Genomic DNA, 21,209 nt, shown 5'->3' with positions numbered 1-21,209 from the left:
GCCTTGGCAGCAGATGGAATTTTAATGTATTAGCTGGTGAGAAGCTTCAGGCTCCAGGCTGAGGGGTTCCTCTTGTTATGCCCAAATTGTGAGAGGCCCCCTGTGAACAGACCACCCAAAAAACAGGGTTTCACTCTGTAGCCTTGGCTGGCCTGGAATCCACTGTGTAGACTAGGCTGCCTCAAACTCTCAGAGATCTGCCTGCCTCTGCCTCCCAAGTTAAAGGCACACAAGCCCCTGTTGAAAATGTGCAGCCCCCATAGTGAAAGTTATGCAAAGTCCATTGATAAGGAGTCCAAGGATTGACTAAGACTGAAAAGGACTTTACCAGTGGCTTCATCTGGTCACGGCTTACCACCAAGCCTCTGGAAAGACCCACCACTTTAGCTCCCACTGCTCAGCCACCGATTCCTCCCTGTTGTGGGTAGTGACCCTGCACTCACCATGTTGAGGTTTTTGGACTTGCTGGAGTTCAGAGAACATCATTAGGAGTTCAGGAAGCCCTGGGCTTGTCCCCAGTTTGATCTAGGCAGGAGACTCCCAGCCTGGCTCCAAGGACAGAGCTAGTTTATCAGATTTTGCTGCCTCTTTTTCTGAGAATCTTTGAAACGAGTTAGAATTAATGGCCAGCAGATGAAGTTTGGTCCCTTCCCCCCACCGCCAGAATATAAAACATAAAACAATATTTAAACAATTAAACAAATTTTCTTAAAATTGTCCATCATGAGGGAAATGGGAGCTGTCACACTCTGTCATTAAGTCTACAAAGGTGGGAAGTGGTCTGTCCCATCATCCATCCAAGTCTCAGTCAGATAAAGAGCAACAGAGAGACATAAACACCAGACAAAGGCAAGAGTAACAGTAACAGCGCATCCAAGATCCAACTGGAAGCAAAACTGAAAATGGGACACGGGCCCCATGCCTTGCTGTGGGCGCGGGAGCGGGACTGGGACCCGCCTTGTCCCAACACATGAACCTCCTGAGGTTTTTCCACATAGGGGCACTCTGTCCCCACCCATGGAATTTGAAACGCCTTCCATACTCCTGTGATCTCCGCCCTCTAGTGTGTCCACTCAGCCAGCATGATCACTGCCTGTACACAATTGTCTTGAGACCACAAAGTAAAAGTAAGACTAAGAGCCAGACAAACTACAAACAACACTTACTGCCGGCTTAGACTCCTGTTGGGTTGGGGGATTTTGCCCTTGGGGGCCGTGGTTCCTGGCCAATGCACCATATGTTACGCCCACATCGTGAGAGGATTCCCCTCCCCCCCCCCCCAACAGACCACCCAAGAGCCTAGACCAAATGCAATCCCAAGGAAGTCTTTATTGTAGGCTCAAGCCCGGGCCACACCTCCTATGCAGAGACACGGCAGATGGAGGGAAGTGGCCCCGAGTCTCAATTGAGAGGGGTTTTTTAAAAATAGGTTTTAGAGAAAGAAATGGGTTTTACAGTATATGATTGGATGACATTTAGGCAGAAAAGTGGCAAGCAGGGAAGTACAAGCCTTGGCATTTCGGGGTTGGGTAATAGGTGTAGGGGTAAGTTGACCTATAGAAAAAATTGGTTAAAGCAATCATGGGGGAGTTAGGAACTTTGGCCTGGCTTCTCCTAATTGCCTGTTGCTATGTGCCAGATCATCTGCTGGTCAGCTTGACCAGCAGAGCGTATATTTGGACTCTGGGTGCTTTCCCAAGGTGGGCTGGCTGTGTTACTAGGGGACTTTTTTCTGTTTAGTCTACTTTGTGGTTTTCCTGGAATCTGGGTTCAGCCCTTGCCTAGGTTTAACATAAAATGGAGTTTCTTTTTCAAAACAGTTTGTCTGGTCCTTACACTTTCCCTTCTCATGTCTCCATGATTTTTCTCATCTTTCTATCCTGCCTCAAGAAATTGAAAGTTCATGAAAAAGAAAAACGGGGCATGGGTATATAGCTCAGTAATAGAATACATGCTGAGCATGGACACACACACCCACAGTAAACATGGTGGTTTGAATACTAATGGCCCCATGGGCTTATAAATTTGAATGCTTAGTTATCAGGAAGTGGCCTTGTTGAAGGAAGTGTGTCACTAGGGGTGCCCTTTGAGGTTTCAAAAGCCCAAGCCAGACTGATTGTCACTCTCTTTCTTCCTGCTCCCTGCAGAACACGATGTAGAAACCTCAGCCCCTTCTCCAGCACCATGTCTGCCCATGTGCCACCACGCTCCCTGCCATAATAATGGACTACAACTCTGAAACTGTGAGCAAGCCCCCAATTAAATGATTTCTCTTCATAAAAGTTGCCTCGGTCATGGTGCCTCTTCACAGCACTACAACACTGACCAAGACAGTAAAAAGAAAAAAATAAGAGGAAGACAACAAAGACAAATATGAAGATGAAGAGAATTTGAAATTAAAAAGTCACAAGCAGCATATTTAAATGAGGGAAGAGATAGTTTGAAGCTATCCAAAGACAATACTGAAGAAAAAGTAAGAAGAAAATAAAATACTTCCTGAGTGATGGAGACAGTACAGAAAGATCCACATGTGTGTAGTATGCTACCAAGGAAAAAGTGAGGCACTGAGGACAAGCCCTGAGGGTTATAACCTGCTCCATTTCCTTTCTGCAACCAGACGGTGTCACAGTAGTGAGAAAGACATTAATTCATTGGCTAGGGCTGCCCCCTATGACCCAAACCACATCTACTAGATCCCACTTCCCAACACCACCAGATAAATGACCAAACCTTGACTCCAGTTTGTGCCTCTTGGATCCAGTTCAACTTGGGCAGCTTTTCTGCTATGCTGCCAATATGGTGGATACAGCTCAAAATGAGCGATGCCCAGGACTGGGGAGGCTCTTCAATGGCCCTCAACACCAGAGAGAGGAATGCCATCTTTCTGCCTTCTCAGGGGGCAGGGGGATGCAGACATTTGAATTCTGAAATTTCACATTGTTGAAACTGAGAAATGAAAAGTGAGCAGGGAGCGCTGTGTGTGTTGCCTTGGGTGAGACAACACTCGGACTTGTTTCCAGAGTGAACATCAGGGTCAGGAAGACCTTGAGAGAAATTAGTTTAAGACATGTGCACTCTCGGCTGGTCCTCTCTCTTGGATGTGTATGTGTCAAAATTAGTTGGCTTTTGTGAGAATATTTGTTCCTTTGGGGGCAATTAACGATGTTTGTTCTTTTTTTGGCAATCATGATTACTTCTGAACGCTGCAATATAATTTTGTCTTCTTTTAGAACAAAGACGAAAACAGCACATGGATTGAGAGGAGGCAGGGTGGCTTTGTGATTTTGGCAGAACCTCTCAAACGCTTGTTTTATACCTAGATAGTGCTTCGGTTTGTATGGATTTACCCCAATCATTCAGATGCCGAAAAGCTGGCCTCAGTGTGGGCTGTGGGAGTGGGACTTAGCTCACAGTGCACAACCACCCAAGGTAATTAAGATAGGTCTTGTGAGACTAGTTACTTCCTTGGAGAATGGTTTGTTATAAGAGGGCTTGGGAACACACCTGTATTTCTCTTCCACTTGTGTTACCATTGGGACACCACGTATAACGAGGCCATCACCATATCCTTGAACCTTCAGTACCATGAGATGTGAACTTCTTTTCTCTGTAACATACCTAGTAACTGGTATTTTATTATAGCAATACAAAAGGACTAGAATAGATAATATAAATAATGGCACAAATGCTAGATTAACAAATTTTAGTTGTTTGTGCTTGTATTACCTGCATAGCATTAAATTATTTTTATTTAATTACTATCAATCAAATATTAAACAGAGCCTTTGAGGAAAACAAACTCCACATGACTGCACCCTGTTGGAGGAGGTCGGTCTAATGTATTTTGGTGCTAATTAATGCTTGCTGTCTCTGTGATCCACCTGTACCTTGCCTAGAGCCTAACGTATTTGACCTATAAAAGGCCATCACATGTGGGCAGGGCAAATGGGGTAGGCGTGGCTAAGGTTCCTGAGCTTGGAGAGACAGGGAGAATCTTGAGAGGGAGACTGGAGAAGTGAGGAGGAGAAGAAGGTTTTGCCATCATGGGTTCTGTGGAGGAGAAGCACATGGTCGGTGTGGGTGGAGGATCTGGCCCAGATGAAGAACATTAGCAAGTGTATGGGATTATGGATGGGAGGTAGTTTGACAGAAATTATTAGAACCAGATGGCATGGGATTGGGACAGGTATCCCATACCTGCCCCACAATGGGAGGTAGTTTAGGGGATTAGTATCTGCCTAGGCCCAGGTTAACTAAGGCTATTTTAAAATATAACAGGTGTCTGTGTCTTGATTGATTGCTAGCAGGTTAGAAAATACTGTCCTAATAATAAACATTATTAGGCCATACTGGTATTTTAACCGCAACAGCAACCATCAGCTTGTTTGCAGAATTACATCACAGGAAGGGATGAAATTATTTATTATAAATATCGGTATGAAGAAAACATAAAGCTGGCAACCAAACTTCACACTGAAATGCAACTGTCTGGGGATTTCCTTGGGTACCAGCAAGGAACTCCAGAAACTGTTCCCATAGTGAATCCTGTAGCGCAGGGCATCCAAGTCATTGTCTTAGAAGAGCCCTTCACCTTAGATTCTTTGTTGGTCTCAGTCACAAGACAGCTCATGGGACATGATGACAACGGGCACCAGAGTGACAACCCTGAAGAGATGACCTACTCCTCATATTCTGGAGCATCAAGTCAAAATGCAGAGGGGAAAAAAAAGTTTCCATCCACCTCATCTCAAGCCTCATTAGTTTTACTTCACTTCACGACTCTTTTTTTGGGCGGGAGGCGGGGTTCTGTGTGTTACTAAAGGTCCCAGTATTCTGTCCTGATAAGGTCTGAGAAAGCAAGCAATGGGATTATAGGAGCATCTGAAACTATGGCTGCGAAGAACTTTGCTGGTCAGACAGATAGCATGCCATTTAACTTTACTTAAATAAGTTTTAGTGAAAGTATGTTTTCCAGGCACGGTAGTGTGTCCATCTGTAAACCTAGCCCTTGAGAGACAGAGAGGGGAGAACGAAGAGTTCAAGGGCAGCCTGGGTTACATAACGAGTTCTAGGCAAGCCTGGGCTACGTGGTGAGACCCTCCCCCATCTCAACAAAAACAAAACACCAGCAATAGACGTGTATGGCTTTAACTTAATGGCACGTACATAACAAACTATCCATTTACATTTTACACTTTATATTTATGCTTTAATATAAAAATGCATGTTAGCCAAAGTTAGCTCACTTGACCTCTTATCTGTTGAAGTATTTTTTAATTTTAAGATGCTTTCATCCAGTCTCATAGCTCTCCTTCTCAGACTTCAGAAACAGCATGCGGGACTTTCAGTGATGTGTAAGCAATAAAGAAAAGTACATCAGAAACGCTGAATATATCTAAGGCAGTGGTTAGAAATAGACTTCTAACGTCTCATATTCACAGGAAAAGCTGTGAGGTGCATGTGGGTCACTCAGTCACTGACTATTTGGACCTTCTGCTGAATCATTATAAATACCTGGTATTTGAATGTTCATTCTCAGAGACATCTCTTTTCAAAAGGTACCATTAAAATAGAATGCTGCTAAAACTCTGTAATGGGTGAGTTAGAAAACTGTCAACAAGCATCAGAAACTGACTTGAACAAGCTCAGCTTTCATTAGCAACCATCAAGAAAAAAAATAAAGTATGACTAGAAAGCAACCCAAAACTGACCCCTTGCACTGTTTACATTCATTTGTTTAATTTATACTGTATCAGGTATCAGGTTTGATATATACTTTCCTAAGCTTTCTAGAAGATGAACATTGCACACTTACACCTCATAGGAAAAGCAGAATCAGAGTCCAAGGTCACTGACAATGTATTTGACTAATTTCTTTCATGACTATATCCATTTTGTCTGAATTCTTAAGAATTATCCTGGGGAGGGAGGTTAGAGAGGTGGCTCAAAGTTTAAGGGCACTGACTGCTCTTCCAGAGGCCCTGAGTTCAATTCCCAGCAACCACATGGTAGCTCACAACCATCTATAATGTGATCTGATGCCCTCTTCTGGCCTGCAGGTGTACATGAAGGCAGAGTACTGTATACTTAATAATACATAAACGAATTAATTAATTAATTAAAAATAATTATCCTGGGGGAACAAAGGAATTTTGATGCTTTCATGAAAGTAATATGCAAATTACTACTGCCAATTTGGATGAGAGAGGAGATCTTGTACAATTTACTTTGAACGAAGTGTGAATTTTGACTGATTTTTTTTTTAAAAGAGAAAATCACTAAATTGTATCCTTCTCATCCACATTCATGCAAACTACTGGCAAATCAAATGTACCGATGCAGTAAATAATGATAAACCAAAGCAGAGGGGTGTGGCAGGATGGCAGACTTTGTCCCCTTGGAAACACCAGGGATACCCTACTGAGAATGACATTGTGATAAACTGAGAGGAGCCATCCTGGGTCCAGAATTCAGGGAACAGACCTGGGACTCCAGCCCTGCGATTGTGGATGAGAGGAGAGAACCAGAGGAGAGACCAGGGTTGCAGCCCTAGAGAGACACAGACAGGTAGAGAGGCAGACGAGAAGGCTGCAGGTTTGGACCACGAGGGTGCGGATGACTTCTGAGAGGGGATCAGCGTGCAGGTGCTGAGACACCTAGGGATCAGTCCCGTGGAACTGATACCTGGAAGGTTTATTCCTGTTCCCCTTAACCTCTTTTCCCTCCTGTATAGGATAGTTGGGCTGTATAATAAAGTCTAATTGTTAAGAAACAGAGCCAAGAGAGACAAGTTTATCTCAAGAATGCAGAGCTGATTGCGTATTCAAAAGTCAATAAATGCAATTTGTTATATTGACAAAATAAAGACTCAAAGCCATAGGATATTTTCAATAGATGTATAAGATGCACTTGGAAAAGAGACAAACTTTTAATTAAAAAAAAACTTTACAAAATGAATGTTTACGCAAACTAGAAACTGAAGGAACATCCTTGACCTGTAACGGAGATGCGCACAAGCCTTCTAGTTAATATAATATGGAATAATCAAAGAAATCTCTGTGTTGCTTTCCCAGATGGACACAAGGGAAGATTGTCTTCTTTCAATGTGTTATGGAAATCCTAGCAGGTTAAATACAGCAACAAAGGAAATCAAGTATGTTAATATTTATTTATGATGAAAATTGTAAGGCTCCTACTAAGCAACTAGTGAGGCTGTTGTGTGATGAGAGGTTCCCCCCCCTCCTACCCCGAGGAAACACAACACACACACACCTACTCTCCCCAGATAGGGGATCCTAGGACAGAGCAAAGAATGGACACCACCGAAGTCCAACTTGGTGAAGCAATGAGTTTTGGGTGAGAGGTTACTCATAGGAGCAGAAATGACTCAAAGACAGCTGCACAAGCAAAGGCAGCTCCAGCATGGGTGACAGCTCACAAAAAGCCGGGAACCTAGAGCTCACTGTACAGCCTGCAGGCAGCTTAACAGATTGGAGAGTGTCCTTTCCCAGTAACTCATTTAGTCTAAACTTCTTCCAAGGAGCTCTGCTGGTTTCTTCTTCCAGGCAACTGGTCAGTCCCAGAGTCTAATGACTCTCATCAAGCTTTCCTGCTTGCTCTGGGAGGGAGGGAGGGGCCTAGAGAATCTAGTCAGTTTCAGGTACTTCCTGAAGCAATTTTGAGTTGTTTTCCATCTTCTTAAAACCTTCTCTGTAGGACAGATCCTTTCAATCTCAGGGAGAAACTGCTAAGAAATTAATCAAGTCTCACCATGCTCTAAGTTACTTTGTAAATATTGTAAAATCAATCATTTTTAGGCACTAGCATCAAACAAATGAAAAAACAAACATTCCACTTACAGTGGCAATTGAGGAGGTGTGAAATGCTTGCAAACTAATTAAGTTTGATATTAAAAATTTGACATTAAAAAATATGAAACTGTTCAAAGAAATTAAGATAGCCCAAATGCCTGTGTTTTCTGTATAAAAAAAGATTCACACATGTTTGAGAAACAATAAAGTTGAGGGTTCATACTATCTGACACTCAACTTTCACTAATGTTACATTTATCATGAAATTATACTACCATCCTAAGAACTGATCAGGATTAGAGTAACATACTAGGGAGCCCAGAAATAGAGTTCATTTCTTTTCGACAGAGGCAAAGGAAAAGCTACCCAACAAAAGATGTTGGAACTATTGAGTATTTAAGTGAAAACAGTATAGTGTCCTTCAACACTACTTCTACTGAATATGACAATCTGTGTATTGTTATTTCTTATTTTCACATTGGTAATGTATTAGTAGCTAATCAAAGGACTATTTCCAAAAATATGGCGATATTCTTGTTGCTAGGCTATTTATTTTTAACAAAAGCAGAAGTTTTAAATTAAAAAGAAAAGAGTTTTAAATTAATGACATTTCTAAGGATAGAGTATGAAGTAAATCAAAACTATCCATGACCACACAACCTAGAAATTACCCCCCCCCCCAAAAAAAGACATTTTGGAGTAATTCTTCTAAGCCTTTCTGTATAATGCCATAACATTTATAAATTTTTTTAACATAGTATTAACTTGTATTTTGTCTTTGTGAGAATTCTTAGGATTTAATTATTTTTGTTTGTATATTATCTTTCATTTCAACATATTTCATGATTTTTGTGATTCTATGTTCAAATGGCATAGATTTTAATGGTAAGAAAAGTTCAAATCACACTCCACTAAATATTTGTTCCTAGGGTACCTTTCAAGCTTATAAACATTTTTCCTCTGTTAAAAATTTCCACTCAAAATGTGCCTTAGTCATTGAGCAAGACAATAATTCTGAAATGGTTATGTTTTTGTTGTCTGTGGTGACTTTGTCTTATCTGCTCAGTACTTCCTTGCCCATAGTGAAATTTAAGGAAGGTCACAAATGGAATATTTCAACATTGCATGCAAATGTCCTGTTACATGAATAAGAGCAGAAACAGAGATCAGACCAAACTCAGAGCACATGATGATGGTGCATGACCACACATGATTGTTCAAGTACCCATGATCTGACTTAAATAGGTCAGCTTTCCTCTCAGCCAGGAATGAAGTTGTTTCTTCATGTGACCCGAGACTATGCCCCCATCCTGTGGGCTGAAACACAGAGAAAGTGATCTGCTGAAAGAAAACAGGAGGAAAGCAAAAAGGAGAAGCAAGCATGGGCCAGAGGCATTTTTCTCAAGCCTGTCAGCTGGGGGCCCTGGTTTCAGTTCCTTCTAGAACTTCCCTGGCTTCCTGCCTTTGGGTTCGGAGGAGAATCCTGTTCACAGCAATTCCTAATTTTCATCCTTCCCATCTTTCTTTTCTCTCCCTGCTCCTCCTCTTCTTCTCCTTTCTTTTGTAAGGTTGACTAGTTATCAAAGAAGCCCAACTAATACAACAATAAAGTGATTCTTGAACGGCTTTCTTCTATAAATAATGAGCCAGTCCAAGTCATGCTCGACACGTTCTTGCCCTTACATATGGGGAGCTTCCTCTATTTCCTCAATATAAGTTCAAGTTCAGCTAGAAATCTAGAATGATACTGGTTCATTCATCAAGGTGTTGTCTGTAGAGGCCACCCTGGCTCTAACGATACTTTAGTGTGAAATTTTTATGTGAGTTTTCCTGACCACAGAGTGTGTGTTGTTAGAAAATGCTTAGAATTTGCCATCTGATGGACTCCTTTATGTTGCTGTTTTCTTAAAAATTCTAATCCCATCATGTAATTCTTAAAAAGGAATTGCACTTATTTTTTTCCCCAAGAAGACATGAATAAAATATAATTAAAAAGAACCCCATCTTTTAATCTAAGACAGAACACCACCTAGAGAGAGAGAGAGAAAAGAATTGTATGTAATCTAATGTGTGAACCAATGATGTTTATTTAACTTACGTATAGGAGCATGGGTGAGAGAGAGGTTACTTGCAGGAACTGCATCAATACAGAGTTCTGCCCCTTCATGGATGATGACAGCATGGAAGCTACATCAAGGAGTTCTACTTGTAGTTAACCTGCCACTTTTTACAAAATCCAGCATCTCCCAAGGTTATTTACAGCTAGGAGGTGGAGGGGCAAGAGGGACTTTAGGTTAGATTTCCAGATAAGATATATTCTCCTATCGCTTCTACCTATTAGAGTGTGTCAGCACATCTATTACTGATACCCTATAACTATCTGTCATTGTAGTGTTCTATTTATTTTGCTGCCATGGCAACTGAGCTTATAGGCATCCCTTCTATGAGATGGCTTTGAGATGATCATGTTATGTCTAAAAGAAAAAGCTGTACAGAAACAAAAGGTTTGTTTCAAATGTTGTCGATGAATTTAATGTAAAAATGAAGGACTTGAAATTTTCCATTCCTGAATGTCAATGGGTTCTGTTTTCAGATGTTTGGCTTTGGGTTCAACATAAAGTTCTGTGGCATTTTTAGTGATGGAGGCAAAGACACAATAGTCAGTCACAATGTTAACCTTTTTTTTTTTCCAGTCATACCAATGTGCTAATCAGTTTTCCATTACTATAACAAATTACCTCCTCAAAACAGCGTATATAGAGAAAAGGTTCAATTGGTCTTATGGATTTGTTGGTTTTGGTCCATAATCCATTTAGCTCCAAGTCTTTGGGCTAGCACATATTTAGTTTCAGAAACTTGTTTTCTATATATTCTGTACAGAAATATCATCCTCAAACTGTTGAAAACTTTATTCATTAAACTAAGCAAAATGACTCAATAAATATTTAGCACTAGTTGTCAGAGCTATAGCATTGCAGAAGAAAAGGAAGAGATGTGGAAGCAGTATATAAAATAAGACTGCTCCAAGAGGTGTGAGCATTCAACTCTGGAAGTTCTCAGACAGGGAACAGAGAGGTGGAGTAAAGCCGATTGCAGGGGACACTAAGCCAGGGGGTCCATCCTGTATTTCTGATGATTCTTCTGGCATTCTTTCTTTAGGCTCTTCTGAAATGAGTGGAAACTGAAATAGTTGGAGAGAAATTTCTAGAAGAGGGTGAAATTTGATTTGGGTCTTGAAGGTGAAGGAGATTTGAGAGGATAAAGAATTGAATGTAGCCGGGCGTGGTAGCACACGCCTTTAATCCCAGCACTTGGGAGGCAGAGGCTGGTGGACTGCTGTGAGTTAGAGGCCAGCCCGGTCTACAAAGTGAGTCCAGGATAGCCAAGGCTACACGAAGAGACCCTTTCTCGAAAAAACAAAAGACAAAAAAAACAATCAAGCAAAAAAAAAAAAAAAAAAAAGAGTTGAATGTAAAACCCAAGTCAACTCATAGAGAAGAGAACAGTCAGTTTTTCAGAGGCACATTGACATTTCTAGACTCCAGAATGTGCCAGAAGCTGTGTGAAATTCCCCAGGTAAGTATGGTGGACAAAGACATGTTGAAAGCAATTGAATGTGCATCACAGGAGGAATCAATGACCCACAAAGTAAGGCGATAAAAACTGGGGTGAGGTTATACAAGATGCAATATGGGTGGGTAGAGGCTGAAGCCAGGCAAACTAATTGGGGCATCCTATAGCAATCCATGTGTTACATAGTGTGGACCTTATCAAAACAGTACAGATGTGAGAAAAGGTGGGAGATTATTTAGGAGAGGAAAATATCTGGATTCAAACATGAATAGCTAGAGAAGACAGTGGAGCTTCTTGTCTAAAAGGAGTCTGACTTAGTGAGGGTTTCTGTTGCTGTGAAGGGACACCATGACCATGGCAACTCTTATAAAGGAAATCATTTAATTAGGGCTGGCTTATAGTTTCAGAAATTTAGTCGATAGCCATTACGTTGGGAAACATGGCGACATGCAGAGAGTTTACATCTACGTTAGCAGGCAGCAGGAAGACTGAGCCACTAGACCTGGCTTGAGCTTCTGAGACCTCAAAGCCCAGACCCTGGTAATGCACTTCCTCTAACAAAAGCCTAGTAATGCACACCTACTCCAACAAGGCCACACTTCCCAATAGTGCCACTCCCTATAGGCCTATGGGTGCCATTTTTATTCAAACCACTATAAAGTCTGCATGTATGGGATTAGGGCATAGGGGAAGAGTATAGCATGGAAATGTATGTTGCTATACAAAGATGGTTAAAATGAATTCAAGAAAATGGAGATTTTGTAGAGGGAACATGAAGAGAAGGACAGAGAAATGTCGTTGAGATGCACTCACATGAAGGGCCTTGGGCAGGTGAGATGAGCCAGTGTTGGTGAAAACATGAGCCTGGGAGGTGCGACTCAAGGGTTGCCAGAGAAGTAAGGGAACAAAATGGACGAGGAGCCAAAGAAGCTGAGTGATGAAGATGATGAGCACATTGACCAGAGTTTCAGTAATAACCTGGCTTTGGAAGTCCAAGAAAGGAAGGATGGGAGGTGACGGACTTGCAAACATGGGCAGAATGATGAAGTCATTATGAGCATGAGCTCTGACAGCCACTCTTCCTAGTTCCACTACAGCTGGACAACTTAATTGGTACAGGCTTACCAGCTATAAGGTACTAGGTTGACTATCTTCCCCAATTCATGTCTTTCCCCACTGGTTGGCATGGCATCTTGTTTAAAATGAGGGCACTGCAGATCTAACGTATCAATATGAGTTCGTACTAGAGAAAGGTGGATCTGTAATACAGTGTGACTGGTGTCCTTCTAAGAAGTGGAGAGAGACACAGGGAAGCTGCCTATGCCTGTAATGACAGGAGCAGAGCCTGGGGATGCTGGGAATACAGAAACTAAGGGAAAACATGGGTCAGACCCTGTCCTAGTTAGTATCTTAGAAGGAACAAAGTTCTGCCCTCTAGGACTATGAGAAAATAAATTTTGTTCTTTTTTTTCCTCTCCAAACAGGGTTTCTCTGGATAGCTCTGGTGTCCTAGAACTCTCTTTGTAGACCAGGCTGGCCTCGAACTCATGGAGATCTTCCTGCCTCTGCCTCTCTGAGTTCTGGGATTCAAGGCATGTGCCACTACATTTGGCTTAGCCACTTCATTCTTAAGATAAAGATAATACTTTCTTCTTAGGAAGAGGAAAAAACACCACACTGAACAGAACTGGGCTCAGGTAAATGTTAACAATATATTTTGATATTTTGTTAGTCTATAAAGCAGCAGTTCTCAGCCTGTGGGTTCTCAGCCCTTTGTGTGTGTGTGTGTGTGTGTGTGTGTGTGTGTGTGTGTGTGTCATATACCAGGTATTTACATTATGATTCATAACAGTAGCAAATTCACAGTTACAAAAAATTTCTAATTTTATGGTTGGGGGTCCCCACAGCGTGAGGAAGTGTAGTAAAGGGCCAGAGCACTGGGAAGGGTGAAAGCCACTCTTCTAAAGGACGCAGCTGTGGACAGAAGGAAAAGTTGATCCTAGTCAAGCCATGTAGACAAGAAAATCTACAATTTTGCTTTTTTTTCTTTTCCTTGTAAATAATCACTGCCCATTTAAATGTAGATGACAAATGCCTCACCTAGGAAGACATGCGTCACTTTAGATCAAAAGAGGCACTGTCTAGGTTGGCCACTGAATTGGTGTGACGTCGCGCTTCAGAATTTTAGAACACTAGACTCACCCTCAAATTACAGACATCAGTGCCATTGAATACAGCTTTTACAAGAACGCCAATTTTATCAGAGCTAATTTTAGGTATCCGCACGAGAAAGAAGAGAATCTTATTTTAAGTGAGAAATCAACTTTGCTGGCTTAAGTTCTCAATGACTAAGATGCAGACAAGGTTTCTTACAACATAGACTTCTCAAATCTGTACCTGATACACCATTCTCTCCCAGACACGGAAGCTCTGCCTGCCTTCTCAGAAGCACTGAGGGAACGTTTGGGAGTGAATTTCTAATTGAGTTCTACCTATCAAGTTCAAAGCAAATGACTGATCTAGTTTCGTGGATTCACTTTCTCTCTCATGCTTTGGACATTGGTACACAGGCTTTGCAAGTTTTTACCAAGAACAGAAAGGAACAAGGATTGGAAAATGCTTAGCAAACTGCTCATAGTCACATCCAGAAAGGAAGGAAAATGAGAAAAGGGCAAAGAAACTATAAAAACTGTTCCCTTTAAAGTAACTTTCTGGGAAAGTTGCAGAAGTTTCTGGGAAAAGGGAGGGGACCTTTAAAAAGGTAACAGTGACAATGTGTAAGTCAGTAGAGTGCCTGCTTAGAATATTTCCATCTTTTTTTTTTTTATAAATCACATTGAAATTCTTCATTATTTTTGAATTCTAAAGAGCATTTAACATGAAATCTATCCTATTCTATTAAGCCATGAGACTAATGTGGACCAAGAACTTGACCAAGCTTTATCTTTACCCTGGAGTTAATGAAAATCATTATTTACCCTTCAACTGTACTTTGAGCACTATAGTTGATGGTACAATATTGCACTGTAAGCTGGGTGGTGGGGAGGCAGGCCTTTCACCACAGCACTCAGAAGGCAGATACTTCATTTGAACTCGGAAATCTAGGACAACTATAATGGGGCTGAAATAAGGTGGCGGGGTGGGCGGTTCCCTTGGCAACCAGACTCTGAGTATTAGAAACCTTCTCTGGTTGCAAGGAGGAAGTCACATTTTGTTGTGCAAGTTGTTGGTCATGGAGGTGTTGGTAAACCAAGAGATGACAACCAATGGCTGCCTACCTTAGTGAATTTCTCAATATATATTGACTAATGGCGTTTTAAAACATTGTCTTCCATTCCTCTCTAAATTAGGAAAGACAGATACTTTAGGGAGGGAGTGAATTGTCTTTCCAGTTGATTCAGTCATGGCTCAAACCTGATATTAGATTACAAGGCCTTGGAAATATTGGGGCTTCAGTCTCTTACAAAGGCAAAGGCCAGATGTTTATCTTTTCCTAGTTTTATAATCTGCTTAGCATTTATGGAAAAAAAATATATATAATTTTGTGTTACTGAATGTACATACATAGATCATGAGCGCACACCTATATATTATATAATATATTCAATATCTTTTACTAAGTACTTATACATTAAATATTATATATGTGCATATAAAAACACCTGAAGCTGGTTATTGTGTGTATTTATATTTATCTCACAGTTTGTAAAACATTGTGGTGGTTTGAATTAGAACAGCCCCATAGGCTCATATATTTGGACTGCTTAGTCACCAGGAAATGAGACTGTTTGAATGGCTTTAGAAGGATTAGAAGGTGTGGCCTTACTGGAGTATGCATGGCAGTTTTGGATGAAGTATGTCACTGGCAGTGGGGGTGGGGGTGGGATTTTGAGGTTTCAAAAGACCATTCCAAGCCCAGTCTCTCTGTCTCTCTGTGTCTGTCTCTCTCTCTCTGTGTCTGTCTGTCTGTCTGTCTGTCTCTCTCTCTCTCTCTGCCTGTGGATCAGGACGTACCTCGCAGATACCACTTCAGCACTATGTCTGCCACCGTGCTCCTTCCATGACTAACTTCTGAAGACTGTAAGCCAGCCCCAGTGAAATGCTTTTCTTTATGAGTTACCTTGGCTATGGTGTCTCTTCACAACAGTAGAACAGAGACTAAGACAAAGCTCAAAACTTAAGATCAGGTAGTTACACTTGTTCAGCCCTGTGACAAGGGGTCTCTTTACCTGTGCTTCAACACACCCATGTCAGCGTTGTCTGTTGATGGTCCTTTCCTATGAAATACAAACGTACTGTATCTAGGGCTCTTGATGGGCTCATCTTGGCTCCAGTAGTCATGGAGTCCATCTCTGAGGCTGGCTTCACTCCCATGATTGTGACTTTTGGTAGACACCTGCAGCATCCTTACTGGTCTCAATTCACAGTTATTATTCTCCTTCCCAGCTTCATACAGTGTCCTCTTGGGGACTTCCTGTACGGCATCTGACCTAGCCATGCATCATGGGCTGCAGCTTTCTAGAATTTTGGTAGAATCCTCGGTGATGACCTTATTTTTGTGTGTTTCATGCCTGAAAAGCTGTATCAAGTGGTCAATGTGACCTAGCTCTGATGTCAGCTCTTGATGAACCTGGCTGGCCCCCTTGAACAGTTTCATTTGCCTCTGTGGGTGGAGCCTGGTGAAACATTTTTCTAGGTGATTCGTTTTGAGCAAGGAGTCTCTTCAGTGGATAAGAGCTATCAATAGTAACCATGACATAGTCTGAACACTCTCCTGAAATTCTCTCTACCAAACAAATTAGTTCTTTACTTTTGAAATCAGCCACACTCAAGTTCTCAGGCGCTGGAAGAATGTGATTCTCTGCCAGAATACAACAGCAATGCTCTCTCTCCTGATTCCTGGTAGAATCTTTGCTTGCCTCTGAAACTCCATGAGCTGGGCCTCCACTGTCCACAGCTGCTGGCATTCTTCTGAACTCCCAGCAGGAGGACCATTAAGCATTGCTTGCAGCTTCGGAGGGCTCTCCTAGCTCAGACCTCCAAACTCTTTCACCCGCTCCTACACACCTCCTCCAAATGCCTAAGAAATGCATGCTCAACTTTATACGGCAACAGCCTCACTTCTTGGTATGATTCTTCTGTATTCCATTTGTGGAAGGAAGAGTGACTTCTTGTTTAAAATTTTTATTATTTAAATCAGGTATGCGCACAGGTGCCCTCAGAGGCTAGAGGGCGTTGGGTCATCTGATGTGGGTGCTGGGACACAAACAGGTTCTCTAGAAGAGCAGCAAGTGCTGTAACTGCTGCGCCAGCTCTCCGGGTCCCAGCTTTTTGTTTTCAAAGCAACCGTCAGTCAGTGAGGTTGAGTCAGGTTGTAGCACGCTCAGGACTTCTGTGGGTGGTGATTCCAGAGCCTTCACACTGATGCCTAGAGCTTTCTCATGACATCACCTCATGGCTGGGCGGCTACTCTGATAGGTAAGTGGCAGTCTGCCTTAGGAAGCATGACTGCTAAATGCCACAGACTGGGTAGTTTAAATGATTTATCTCCCATAGTTCCGGAGGCTGGGAGACACAAGTAAGGGTGCCATCAGACTCCAGGTTTGTTGAGGGTCCTTTCCTGGGTTGCAGATAAGCACCTTATTGATGCATTTTACAAGGAAGATAAACCATCTTTCTCATCTTTTGGAATAAAGGTATCACTCCCATCCTTGAGGGCTCCACTGTGATGACGTAATGATTTGGGAAAGTGTATCCACTTGGAGATACAAACACTTCATACACAGCATGGTCTATGTTGAGGTTAAGGTTTTCAGGTCTGTTGTATGTGTCTGAGGTCAGATCCGCACTTTCCCCAGAACCGGGAGGAAAATAATGAAAAGATGAAGTTTAAATCTGCTGAGTTTTTTTCTCCCATCATGCACAGCTTAACCTGACTGAAAATTGGGAGAGAGTCACAAAATCCTTGTACCTGTATTTGGCTGAGGAGCAGTAAGCAGTGGTAGGAGGGCACTTTTCAATGTACACATTTCATATGCTCAGAGTGATGAGCCACGGGACGATATTATAGTTTTCAAAGTAGGAAAATATAAGCAGGTGTTGTCCTCTCAAAAGTCTTGTTTACAAGCCCCCTTCGCTCATTCTTTAGAAGAAATGCTTACAAGGTAGCAATTTTCATCTGGCTTCACCAAAGACCATATTTAAGTGTGACAGTAGTACAAACTAGTGTCTGCCATTATTTATAGATCCAGATTCCACTCTAAGTGCTTAATGGCCCATGTGTGAAGTACTCCGGTCCTCGAAATATCTCAAGAAACGTTGCAATGAAATGTAAGCATAATGTAATACCTTCTCTACAATGAGTAACATGAGAAATAAAAGGAAATACTAAAATGCGCAGACTGTGAAACGGAAGCTTAGAGATTAGCAACCCATTGCAACTAGATGCCCACATTGGCTAATGCAGTCAGATTAGGGTGAGAACGCAGTCAAGTTAGGCTGAGAGCCCAGAGCTGTAAGAGTAGACAAAATATACAATTCTACTGTGCTATGATGGGGGAAGAGAAGAACAGTTATGAGGAAGTGGGAGTGTGTGGCTTTTGGATTGTCTGGAGTTGAGTGGATAACAGGCTCTCAGCTGAAGCGCTTCATGAGTCACGGTGACAGACATCCTCAGAAACAAGCACAGACTCGGACTCGAATGCTGTGTAGGTACTTCCTTCAGCTGGGAACACTGCTCCATGGACGGAAGCAGGGGGGCTCACAAGAGACTTAAAAGAACTTACAACAGAGTGAGAGGACTTACATAACCTCCCTGAGGTTACATAAGCAGTAAACAGTTGCTGGAGGAAAGACTCTTGTGAGGACGGGGTCATGCAAGTGAGGCATCGATGACAGGCAGGTGTTAGGTATTGTCAAAACACTGTCAGAACACATTAAGAACCCTGCTAGTGTTAAGGGTAACCAGGCTGGTCTCAAACTCACAGTGATCCACCTGCCTCTGCCTCCCTGAGTGCTGGGATTAAAGGTGTGCACCACCACACCTGGCTAATGGTAATGTTTTATTGTGGGCTTTCTTTCCAATATTCATCTACTAACAAAGACGTTGGGAATGGCTTGATTTGATTATTTGGCAGGTGTCCACTCCTCCTTGTTGCTCTGTCAGCCTTGAGCCAAAGGACTTCCAATCAAGCATTCAGCCAGTCTATCGGCACCAAGCTTCTGGAATATTCCATGGATTGCTTTAAGAAAGGAGCTCCAAACGGCTTGCCCTGTACTTTTTGCTATACAGTCTTTGACGAACTCTAGCTGATCTTGCAACTATTTCCACCTAGGGGAGCATTTTTCTCCCCCCCTGGAAGCCTAGTAGTTGGCACAACCACAAACCTTCATTAGCATGCGTGATTTTCTGTGGTTGTTGCAAACATCTCTCCTTTAGCTACTTAAGCAGGGTTTCTGGTTCATTTTGTAAGCTTGTGACAGGAGAGTTTAAAAAGTATCTCTGAGACTTGGCTGTAAGTATTTCACCGAGTGTGGCCATACTCCCCAATAATGTCAAGTCCCTTTGCAGCACCATTAGGTAACTTTCCATTCTGAGCTTGAACGCTAGAGAGGGAGTAGTTTGTTAGGACAAATCTGTATACACATTATTGCCATTTTTAAAGTGCTCACCAACAGCAAAAATATTTAGGCAACTCGACCCTTCAGTGTCTAGGCAAATACACCTGGTTGGTTTAGCTATGGTTTCTTCAATTCCCTCTGTTAACTTTATCAGCAGAGCCTTTGACAAAAAGACAAGAGTTGGGTGAGGCAGGTGGGGTGACTAGCACTTACGTTTTTTTGCAAAACACAAATTTTTATTTTTCAAATGAAAAGGTCTGAAACTTCAAGGAAGAATGTAACCGGCAGAATTGGACTTAAGATGATTGCAAGGCTGACCGTGGATTTGATGGTGGACAGGTCAAGGGGGCTGATTTAGTTTAAGGCTGAGGAGACTTATAACAGAGTCTCACAATTTTAGATGAAAAGAATCCTATCAGGAAGAAGAGCTAGAGCCAACCTTGGCCAGGAGGATTCGGACACTTGCCGGGCCTTGCATCAGTAAGTGATTTCAGATCCTGCAGCCACGGGAGTTCAAGTTCTTACTGCCAGCAGGAAGGATGGTTGAAATGACAAAGAGGATCTATTTCTGTTTCAGTGGCTTTAGCAAAGGAAGTGAAATATTCAGGTCACTGGACAGAAAACCCCGCAAAGAAAAACACCCCAACACTGGCATTTACACCTTTGCAAAAAGTTGCTCGCAGACGCCCTCTCGGAAGAGAGAAGGATCTGGAGCCGCGAAGCACTGTCTCCAAAAAACCTAACGACTCCCCTGCTCCACGCGCAATGCTCTCACCTCCGCCCAGCTCACAAGCTCCTAGTCTCTGGGGGCGCGCAGTCCGCAGGGGGCGAGGGGCGTGGAGGCTGGTCCCTCGGAGCAGCCAATCAGCAGCGAGGCCCGGCGGTGGCGCCAGTGACGTAGGCCGCGCTCCCTCCGCCCCACTGCGGGCGGACACCTGGAGCCGACAGCCACCGGAGCTCTAGGCTGCCGAGGGCGGCGCGCGCGTGCGTGCGCAGCCTCTCACCCGGGGGAGGCGGGGCAGAGGAGCGGACACGCGCATGCGCGCGCCCCGGGGCGGTCGCGGGCGGAGGGGGCGGCTCCTCGAGTGTCGGCGACCTGAAGGCCGAGCGGCAGGCAGCAAGCGGCAGGTGCCGCGGCCGGGCGCCGCTGCCTCGTCGCGCGTCCCCGCGATGAGCCTCGTCCCGCGGCCTGCCCTTGCCGGCTGCCGGTCCGCGCGGGCCTCACGTCGTGACCCGGGCCTCGTGGCGTGGCGGGCCCCCGCGGCGCGACGCGGGCCCTGAGCGGGAGCGGCGGTGCCTCCCGCGGCCCAGGCCTCGCCCGCCCGCGCTCCTCGATGTCTCCCCGGCGGGGAGGACGCTGCCTGCGACACCCGCCGAGCGGCGCCCCCCGGAGCGCCCCGCTGCCGCCCCGCGGGGACGATGAGGGCGGAGGGCGCCGACCACTCGATGATCAACCTGTCGGTGCAGCAGGTCCTGAGCCTCTGGGCCCATGGCACGGTGCTGAGGAACCTCACGGGTAATACGCGAGGCGGAGGGAGCGGTGGGGACTCACTCCACGGGTGTTTGTGGCGTCCGCGTCTCCGGCCCGGTGCCGGCCGCTGGAGCACGCGCGAGTCGCGCCAGTGCCCAGACTGGACACAGTTCATGTTTCTGTCATTGCCCCTCTACCCCCACCCTCCCGTGCTCGCGCCCGCACACACCGCTTCTTGCAGTTTCGATCTTTTTTATTCTTTCTTTTTTGGTTGAACCCTTTTTCTTGCTGACGGATCTCAAATCGAATGCAGCCCTTACATTGCCTGATCGTGGTGGACCGACCGTTCGTTTCTTTCTTCCTTCCTTTTTTTTTTTTTGTAGAGAGAGATGACTAAGTAGATTATAGTGGGTCAGGGGCTGGGCCAAGGTCTAGAGCAGTCCAAACAGTTGTCTGTCTCCTCTCCTTTTTCCTTTTGTCTGACTGTCTCCCTCTGGCCTCAAGTTGCAGTATCTGTGACATTTGAGAATTCTGTGTATTTCCCTTCATTAATCAAGGTGTTTGGGGATTGGGTTTAGCTACGTTATAGCATCAGTTTGTGGTTGTCAGAGTGATCATTAGTACACACAGTATTTTCATCTAATCTGTTGGCTTGCTTTGTGAAGAAGCTTCCGGTTTTCTTATGTGGAAGTGCTTATATGCTTGAGTTCTGAGTTTTAAAAATAGCTTCTAAA

General features: G+C 43.6%; 1 protein-coding gene and 1 long non-coding RNA gene across 3 annotated transcripts in view; one reads left to right on the top strand and one right to left on the bottom strand.

Moving 5' to 3' along the window:
* The window catches only part of LOC311604795, a 49,322-nt gene extending 32,089 nt beyond the window's left edge, over positions 1-17,233 (bottom strand). Inside the window, exon 1 of the long non-coding RNA XR_014781681.1 lies at positions 15,614-17,233. This is a non-coding gene — a long non-coding RNA (uncharacterized lncRNA). The remainder of the gene's footprint in view (positions 1-15,613) is intronic.
* A 2,808-nt stretch (positions 17,234-20,041) lies between these two features.
* TMEM170B (transmembrane protein 170B) overlaps positions 20,042-21,209 on the top strand; it is a 35,454-nt gene continuing 34,286 nt past the window's right edge. Inside the window, exon 1 of one of the 2 annotated variants that reach the window (XM_084794862.1) lies at positions 20,042-20,520. In XM_084794862.1, coding sequence (XP_084650988.1) covers positions 20,424-20,520 — 97 coding nt within the window. In that variant the 5' untranslated portion in view covers positions 20,042-20,423. The remainder of the gene's footprint in view (positions 20,521-21,209) is intronic. The other variant, XM_084794861.1, reaches the window with a different exon arrangement.

The sequence above is a fragment of the Acomys minous genome (genome assembly GCF_964271855.1).
Source record: "Acomys minous genome assembly, chromosome: 9".
NCBI classification, from domain to species: Eukaryota; Metazoa; Chordata; class Mammalia; order Rodentia; family Muridae; genus Acomys; species Acomys minous.
This window is presented reverse-complemented; position numbering and strand designations above follow the sequence as displayed.